Raw genomic sequence first — 9,422 nt, 5'->3', positions numbered from 1 at the left:
TCCTGTAGGTTCTTGTTGGTTCCTGTAGGTTCCTGTTGGTTCCTGTTGGTTCTTGTTGGTTCCTGTTGGTTCCTGTAGGTTCTTGTACGTTTGTCGGTTCCTGTCGGTTCCTGTAGGTTCTTGTTGGTTCCTGTAGGTTCCTGTCGGTTCCTGTAGATTCTTGTACGTTTGTCGGTTCCTGTCGGTTCCTGTAGGTTCTTGTTGGTTCCTGTAGGTTCCTGTTGGTTCCTGTTGGTTCTTGTTGGTTCCTGTTGGTTCCTGTTTGTTCCTGTAGGTTCCTGTTGGTTCTTGTTGGTTCCTGTATGTTTGTTGGTTCCTGTTGGTTCCTGTCGGTTCCTGTAGATTCTTGTACGTTTGTCGGTTCCTGTCGGTTCCTGTAGATTCTTGTACGTTTGTCGGTTCCTGTCGGTTCCTGTAGGTTCTTGTTGGTTCCTGTAGGTTCCTGTCGGTTCCTGTAGATTCTTGTACGTTTGTCGGTTCCTGTCGGTTCCTGTAGGTTCTTGTTGGTTCCTGTAGGTTCCTGTTGGTTCCTGTTGGTTCTTGTTGGTTCCTGTTGGTTCCTGTTTGTTCCTGTAGGTTCCTGTTGGTTCTTGTTGGTTCCTGTATGTTTGTTGGTTCCTGTTGGTTCCTGTTGGTTCTTGTTGGTTCCTGTATGTTTGTTGGTTCCTGTTGGTTCCTGTAGGTTCCTGTTGGTTCTTGTACGTTTGTTAGTTCCTGTAGTTTCCTGTACGTTTGTCGGTTCCTGTAGGTTCCTGTTGGTTCTTGTTGGTTCCTGTATGTTTGTTGGTTCCTGTTGGTTCTTGTTGGTTCCTGTTGGTTCCTGTAGGTTCCTGTTGGTTCTTGTACGTTTGTTAGTTCCTGTAGTTTCCTGTACGTTTGTCGGTTCCTGTAGGTTCCTGTAAGTTCCTGTACGTTTGTTGGTTCCTGTAGGTTCCTGTTGGTTCCTGTTCCAGCTGGTGGTTCTGCTCACTGTTCAGTGGCCTCCAAGGAACCACGTGTTTGGGAACCCTGGAGAGAAATAAAATAACTTATTAAAACAGAGCAGAAACAATTTCACAACCTTTCAGAACATCGTTTTGTCTTTTTGACAATAAATAAATAAATAAAATAATAAATGAATACAATTTTGCGGTAGTTCATAAAATGTAGGTAATAAAAAATTCCCTGAAATTATACAGAAATGTTCGTGAACAGCAACAATCTCGTAACCTTCCAGAAGTATTCTGAGAACGTTTCTGCAACCAAACATTTTGTTTTTGGTCATTTATGAGTCGTTTTAAAGTGATGCGCTGGAACGAAGTCTTTGTTCAGCTCGTACTGTAGCCGGACAACATTTAGCAAAACCAGTCTTTTATTCAATAACAACTAAAACAGAAACGTGTTCCTGTAACTGGACCACGTCTTTCACTGGGAACGCTGGAGATTTTAAACGTGTTCGTGAACCTGCGCAGGAACATTAGCAACAACCTCGCTGAAGTTTCTGTCAACACATGATTTACTGGATCATTGCAGTAGTCTGAGGTTTCACATAAAGAGGTGAAAAAATAGCTTTTATTTTTGTAAAAGTACAAATATTCTGCAGTGTGATATTAGTGTACGAGCTCTCACGTGTTTGTTTAAAAAAATCGGACTGATTCCTGATCAGCTGACTCAACAGCTGCCATGTTATGTTTTAACATTTAGTTCGTTACAGCCCGACGACCTCAACGTATCCTCGCCGCCTTAACGCGTTTCCTCGAGAAATCTACAAGGAGCTCTTAGTTTTAGTGAAAGTAGCTACGGCAAAAGTACGTCTGGAAAGTTAACGGCTGAAATATTAACATTTAGTTAAAGAGCAGCCCCCCCCCCCGACTGAGTTTACGTTTCGTTTGTGCACTGAGAACTAAACTAGATGCATTTCCCCTGAAATGATCCCGCTGTCGTCTCTAAACAATCTCCATCCTCCTCAGAGGTAAAACGCAGAGTTAAAGGGACAGTCCGCACCTGAAACCTTAAAGACTGAAGCTGATTTTAGCGCTCGGCGGGGACATCCAGACATTTATACTTCAGCTTCAACATGTTCAGTTTATCATCTAACTGAAAAACAAACAACAAAGCGACTGAAAGTAAAAACTGAAACTTTTTCATCAGTTGTTTTGTCGATGACTCCCTGCTGCGTCATCAGTCTGAAACACAAACTTCTGCTGAGTTTGTGCGACTTGGCTAACATTAGTTAGCAGCAGCGAGGCTGCAGGTTGGAATTATGGGAAGTGTAGTTGGATGCACTGTTAAAGAGACTACAATGTTGGACTGCAGCTGCCGTCGGCGTTAGGACCAACAGCGGATTTGGATGGACACGACTGTTTTTGTGTTGGCACAGGAGAGATCTTTCGTAGCAGATGCTACATCACCGTCACACAGGACGAACCTGCTCAGAACTCATCAGACTTCCTGGTTTAAACCAAGAAGACGTTCATTTTTTCTAGTTTCCAGTTTTAAGCCGACATGTCGGATAAGACGGCGCCGCGCTGCCAGCTGAGGCTGGAGTGGATCCACGGGTACAGAGGTCACCAGTGTCGTAACAACCTGTACTACACCGCAGGAAAAGAGGTGGTGTACTTCGTGGCCGGGGTGGGTGTGGTCTACAACACCCGAGAACACACCCAGAAGTTCTACCTGGGACACAACGACGACATCATCAGGTGAGGAGGTGGAGCAGTTTTGTGTCAGAATCAGTTCTAATGAACAGCTGATCGCGCTGTCAGCTCATAAAAGGTAGAATGTACCAGCACGGTTTGTATGCTAGTCATGCTAACGTAGCATCAACCAAGAAGACACGAGTCTGCTGCACTAGACTGGTTTCAGAGATCCGAGTCACCGTCAACACCCGGGTGAATCATCAGAACAAAAGATGAACAGCTGTGTTAGAAAATATCTGCTTCTTTGATAAAAAGTCAAAGCTACAAGAAGCCTGAGGACATAAAAACTGAGGGACTACGACTCCCAGGGTGCATTTCACTAACAAACTGCCAATCACAGCTTCACCTTCTGCTGTTTACACTTTAGAAACCTGATCGAACGTTGACGTTCTGGATTCTTCTCCCCAGCAACAGCAGCTGAGGCTCATGGGTATTGTAGTATTTAGAGACAGCAACAGATACACAGTAAATAAATACAGTATGTATATGTTGAGATTCAGGTAGGACAGGTTTGGTTATTATCAGATATATTAAAAATATATTTATGAATATTAATAAAATTATTAATATTATCAAAATTATTAATATAGATTAATAATTACGGGGCACCACCCTGAGATCAGGGACCAATAACCAAACAGGAAAAACAGTCTCAAAGGTGGCCGTCCACCCAGAAACGTTGATAATTAAAATACTATCTTACGTTAATAATGGTGGACAGTTGTTATCAGAACAAGTTCACACAGTGACCACAGGCAGCTGCTCTGTAAAGATACAGCGTTCATGTAACCTCAGCACTGATCAACAATCAATAACTTCAGCCAACAACCACTAACGTCTAGTCTAAACACAATAAGCATACAACAATCAGCAGGCATGTAAGATGTGTGTGTGTGTGTGTGTGTGTGGGTGTGGGTGGGGGGTGCGAGGAAGGTGGCGGCCACATGGGTCTTCGTCACGCACAGAGCCACAATGGCGGGCAGACCTGCGAATCTCAAACAAAGGGGCGGAGCTAAAACGGGAGGACGAGCTCTATTTGTCCTCACGACAGCTTAGCTAGCTGAGCTGCACGTTACCTGGGCTGAGGTGTGTGGGCGTGTAAATGTTCGTGTAAAGGTGAGTTAGTGGAGAGAGAGGAGAGGAACTTTCATCCAGCGGCCGTGTTGCTGGACTTCAGTCTGATAAAGCACCGTTATTAGCTCCCTCGGTGGCTAAAGCTAACGCAGTTAAACGGCCCAACAGCGCGGTACCGATACACGAGGGAACGTGCTAACAAAGAAGAGCAGAAATGGCGAAACTGTTGCTTTCGGGGCAGCAAAGGAAAACAGCGGCCGATGGCTCAGCGGCGGTCTTCGGTCAGTCCGAGTCTCCTCCGGCTGCAGGTCCGGGAGCGTTATGGGGAGTTAACGATCCGGATCCAAAAGTGTTCAGCAAACACAAAGCAGTCTGTTCTCATGCAGCGAGTTCAGACTCTTCCTCGGGAAACTACAGCTCACGTGAAAAGCGTCTTCTCGTGGTAACGGCAGTTACCGTGGAGAGAGACGTGATGCGCCTCCCGTCCAATGGGAACCCAGTGTTTGGATTCAACTGAGATCTCGCTTCTCGTCTCAGTTTTACATCCAGGTGTGAATTAACGGCTGAGTCGGCGCGGCGCCTTCCTGCCGTCTGTGCTTTGTTTCTCAGTCTCTTAGTGAAGGCGCCGGTCTGTGTCCCTCACACCCGGCCCGACGTATATACGCAGTAAGTGTACGCAGTAAGAGTACGCAGTAAGTGTACGCAGTAAGAGTACGCAGTAAGTGTACGCACGCAGTAAGAGTACGCAGTAAGAGTACGCATAAAGTACGCAGTAAGAGCACGCAGTAAGTACGCGCTGTAAGAGTACGCAGTAAGTGTACGTAAGTAAGTACGCAGTAAGTGTACGCAGTAAGTGTACGCAGTAAGAGCACGCAGTAAGAGCACGCAGTAAGAGTACGCAGTAAGAGTACGCAGTAAGAGTACGCAGTAAGAGTACGCACGCAGTAGTGCACGCAGTAAGTGTACGCAGTAAGAGTACGCAGTAAGAGCACGCAGTAAGAGTACGCAGGTAAAGTGTGCGCACGTAAAGTGCACGCAGTAAGAGCACGCAGTAAGTAAGTGCACGCAGTAAGAGCACGCAGTAAAGCAGTACGCAGTAAGTGTACGCTGTAAGTGTACGCAGTAAGTGTACGCAGTAAGTGTACGCAGTAAGCACGCAGTAAGAGTACGCAGTAAGTGTACGCAGTAAGTGTACGCAGTAAAAGTACGCAGTAAAGTACGCAGTGTAAGTGCACGCGCAGTAAGAGCACGCAGTAAGAGTACGCAGTAAGAGTACGCTGTAAGAGTACGCTGTAAGAGTACGCAGTAAGAGTACGCAGTAAGAGTGCACGCAGTAAGAGTGCACGCAGTAAGAGTACGCTGTGTAAGTGTACGCAGTAAGAGTACGCAGTAAGAGTACGCAGTAAGAGCACGCAGTAAGAGTACGCAGTAAAAGTACGCTGTAAAGTACGCAGTAAGAGTACGCAGTAAGAGTACGCAGTAAGAGCACGCAGTAAGAGTACGCAGTAAGAGTACGCAGTAAGTGTAAGTGCACGCAGTAAGTGTACGCAGTAAGAGTACGCAGTAAGTGTACGCAGTAAGTGCACGCAGTAAGTGCACGCAGTAAGAGTGCACGCAGTAAGAGTACGCAGTAAGAGTACGCAGTAAGAGTCACGCAGTAAGAGCACGCAGTAAGAGTACGCAGTAAAGTGTACGCAGTAAGAGTACGCTAGTAAGAGTACGCAGTAAGAGTACGCAGTAAGAGTACGCAGTAAGTGCACGCAGTAAGAGCACGCAGTAAGAGTACGCAGTAAGTGTACGCAGTAAGAGTACGCAGTAAGAGTACGCAGTAAGTGTACGCAGTAAGAGTACGCAGTAAGAGTACGCAGTAAGAGTACGCAGTAAGAGTACGCAGTAAGTGTACGCAGTAAGAGTACGCAGTAAGAGTACGCAGTAAGAGTACGCAGTAAGAGTACGCAGTAAGAGTACGCAGTAAGTGTACGCAGTAAGTGTACGCTGTAAGTGTACGCAGTAAGTGTACGCAGTAAGAGTACGCAGTAAGAGTACGCAGTAAGTGTACGCAGTAAGAGTACGCTGTAAGAGTACGCAGTAAGTGTACGCAGTAAGAGTACGCAGTAAGTGTACGCAGTAAGAGTACGCAGTAAGAGTACGCAGTAAGAGTACGCAGTAAGTGTACGCAGTAAGTGTACGCAGTAAGAGTACGCAGTAAGTGTACGCAGTAAGAGTACGCAGTAAGAGTACGCTGTAAGTGTACGCTGTAAGTGTACGCTGTAAGTGTACGCTGTAAGTGTGCGCTGTAAGTGTGCGCGCAGTAAGAGCACGCAGTAAGAGTACGCAGTAAGAGCACGCAGTAAGTGTACGCAGTAAGTGTGCGCAGTAAGAGTACGCAGTAAGAGTGCGCAGTAAGAGCACGCTGTAAGAGTGCGCGCAGTAAGTGCACGCAGTAAGTGTACGCAGTAAAGTACGCAGGCAGTAAGTACGCAGTAAGAGCACGCTGTAAGTGCACGCAGTAAGTGTACGCAGTAAGTGTACGCAGTAAGTGTACGCAGTAAGTGCACGCAGTAAGTGTACGCTGTAAGAGCACGCAGTAAGAGTACGCAGTAAGTGTACGCAGTAAGTGTACGCAGTAAGAGCACGCAGTAAGTGTACGCTGTAAGAGTGCACGCAGTAAGTGTACGCAGTAAGAGTACGCAGTAAGAGTACGCAGTAAGAGTACGCAGTAAGAGTACGTAAGAGCACAAGTGTGCACGCAGTAAGAGTACGCAGTAAGTGTACGCAGTAAGTGTACGCAGTAAGTGTACGCTGTAAGAGTACGCAGTAAGAGTACGCAGTAAGTACGCAGTACGCGCAGTAAGAGCACGCAGTAAGAGTGCACGCAGTAAGTGTACGCAGTAAGTGTACGCAGTAAGTGTACGCAGTAAGTGTACGCTGTAAGTGTACGCAGTAAGTGCACGCAGTAAGTGCACGCAGTAAGTGTACGCAGTAAGTGCACGCAGTAAGTGTACGCAGTAAAGTACGCAGTAAGTGCACGCAGTAAGTGTGCACGCTGTAAGTGGTAACGCTGTAAGTGTACGCTGTAAAGTGCACGCTGTAAGTGTACGCAGTAAGTGTACGCTGTAAGTGTACGCAGTAAGAGTACGCAGTAAGAGCACGCAGTAAGTGTACGCAGTAAGTGTACGCTGTAAAGTGCACGCTGTAAGTGTACGCAGTAAGAGCACGCAGTAAGTGTACGCAGTAAGTGTGCGCTGTAAGAGTACGCTGTAAGAGTGCGCTGTAAGAGTACGCAGTAAGAGTACGCTGTAAGAGCACGCAGTAAGAGCACGCAGTAAGAGTACGCAGTAAGTGCACGCAGTAAGTGTACGCTGTAAGAGCACGCAGTAAGTGTACGCTGTAAGTGTACGCTGTAAGTGTACGCAGGTGTACGCTGTAAGAGCACGCAGTAAGTGTACGCAGTAAGTGTACGCTGTAAGAGTACGCAGTAAGAGTACGCAGTAAGTGCGCAGTAGTAAGTGCGCAGTAAGTGTACGCAGTAAGAGTACGCAGTAAGAGCACGCAGTAAGTGTACGCTGTAAGTGCACGCAGTAAGTGCACGCAGTAAGAGTACGCAGTAAGTGTACGCAGTAAGTGTACGCAGTAAGAGTACGCTGTAAGAGCACGCAGTAAGTGCACGCAGTAAGAGCACGCAGTAAGAGTACGCAGTAAGAGTACGCAGTAAGTGTACGCAGTAAGAGTACGCGCTGTACGCTGTAAGTGTACGCAGTAAGAGCACGCAGTAAGAGCACGCAGTAAGAGTACGCAGTAAGAGTACGCAGTAAGAGTACGCAGTAAGAGTACGCAGTAAGAGTACGCAGTAAGAGTACGCAGTAAGAGTACGCAGTAAGAGTACGCAGTAAGAGTACGCAGTAAGAGTACGCAGTAAGAGTACGCAGTAAGAGTACGCAGTAAGAGTACGCAGTAAGAGTACGCAGTAAGTGTACGCAGTAAGAGTACGCAGTAAGAGTACGCAGTAAGAGTACGCAGTAAGTGTACGCAGTAAGTGTACGCAGTAAGTGTACGCAGTAAGAGTACGCAGTAAGAGTACGCAGTAAGAGTACGCTGTAAGAGTACGCAGTAAGAGTACGCAGTAAGTGTACGCAGTAAGTGTACGCAGTAAGTGTACGCAGTAAGTGTACGCTGTAAGAGTACGCAGTAAGTGTACGCAGTAAGTGTACGCAGTAAGTGTACGCTGTAAGTGTACGCTGTAAGAGTACGCAGTAAGAGTACGCAGTAAGTGTACGCAGTAAGTGTACGCTGTAAGAGTACGCAGTAAGAGTACGCAGTAAGTGTACGCAGTAAGTGTACGCAGTAAGAGTACGCAGTAAGTGTACGCAGTAAGAGTACGCAGTAAGAGTACGCAGTAAGTGTACGCTGTAAGAGTACGCAGTAAGTGTACGCAGTAAGAGTACGCAGTAAGTGTACGCAGTAAGTGTACGCTGTAAGTGTACGCTGTAAGAGTACGCAGTAAGAGTACGCAGTAAGAGTACGCAGTAAGAGTACGCAGTAAGAGTACGCAGTAAGTGTACGCTGTAAGTGTACGCTGTAAGTGTACGCAGTAAGTGTACGCAGTAAGAGCACGCAGTAAAGCACGCAGTAAGTACGCAGTAAGTGTGCGCAGTAAGAGTACGCAGTAAGTGTACGCAGTAAGAGTACGCTGTAAGAGTACGCTGTAAGAGTACGCTGTAAGTGTACGCTGTAAGTGTACGCTGTAAGTGTACGCAGTAAGTGTACGCTGTAAGAGTACGCAGTAAGAGTACGCAGTAAGTGTACGCAGTAAGTGTACGCAGTAAGTGTACGCTGTAAGTGTACGCAGTAAGAGTACGCAGTAAGTGTACGCAGTAAGAGTACGCTGTAAGAGTACGCTGTAAGAGTACGCAGTAAGAGTACGCTGTAAGAGTACGCAGTAAGAGTACGCAGTAAGAGTACGCAGTAAGTGTACGCAGTAAGTGTACGCTGTAAGAGTACGCAGTAAGTGTACGCTGTAAGTGTACGCTGTAAGTGTACGCAGTAAGTGTACGCTGTAAGAGTACGCAGTAAGTGTACGCAGTAAGTGTACGCTGTAAGAGTACGCAGTAAGAGTACGCAGTAAGTGTACGCAGTAAGAGTACGCAGTAAGAGTACGCAGTAAGAGTACGCAGTAAGAGTACGCAGTAAGTGTACGCTGTAAGTGTACGCAGTAAGTGTACGCAGTAAGAGTACGCAGTAAGTGTACGCAGTAAGAGTACGCAGTAAGAGTACGCTGTAAGAGTACGCAGTAAGTGTACGCAGTAAGAGTACGCAGTAAGAGTACGCAGTAAGAGTACGCAGTAAGTGTACGCAGTAAGAGTACGCAGTAAGAGTACGCAGTAAGAGTACGCAGTAAGAGTACGCAGTAAGAGTACGCAGTAAGAGTACGCTGTAAGAGTACGCAGTAAGAGTACGCAGTAAGAGTACGCAGTAAGTGTACGCTGTAAGAGTACGCAGTAAGTGTACGCAGTAAGAGTACGCAGTAAGAGTACGCTGTAAGAGTACGCAGTAAGAGTACGCAGTAAGAGTACGCAGTAAGTGTATATACGCAGTAACAGAGATGTAAATGTGTCGTTGATATTTGAATCTGATTGTTGACATTCTCATCGCATGGCTGATTGATGAGCA

The 9,422-nt window shown here is 46.5% G+C and overlaps 1 protein-coding gene across 4 annotated transcripts in view; it reads left to right on the top strand.

Annotated features, from left to right (window-relative positions):
• Positions 1–660: 660 nt before the first annotated feature.
• Positions 661–9,422, top strand: part of LOC122873350 (echinoderm microtubule-associated protein-like 6) — a 49,603-nt gene continuing 40,841 nt past the window's right edge. For 3 of the 4 annotated variants that reach the window (XM_044189974.1, XM_044189973.1, XM_044189972.1), the window contains exon 1: positions 661–2,681. In XM_044189974.1, the coding sequence (XP_044045909.1) occupies positions 2,485–2,681 (197 nt within the window). In that variant the 5' untranslated portion in view covers positions 661–2,484. Of the gene's footprint in view, positions 2,682–3,771; positions 3,795–9,422 lie in introns of those variants that run through there. The other variant, XM_044189975.1, reaches the window with a different exon arrangement.

Source organism: Siniperca chuatsi, linkage group LG3 (assembly GCF_020085105.1).
Source record: "Siniperca chuatsi isolate FFG_IHB_CAS linkage group LG3, ASM2008510v1, whole genome shotgun sequence".
Taxonomy (NCBI): Eukaryota; Metazoa; Chordata; class Actinopteri; order Centrarchiformes; family Sinipercidae; genus Siniperca; species Siniperca chuatsi.
Note: the sequence above shows the minus strand (reverse complement) of the source record. Positions and strands in the feature narration are given on the sequence as shown.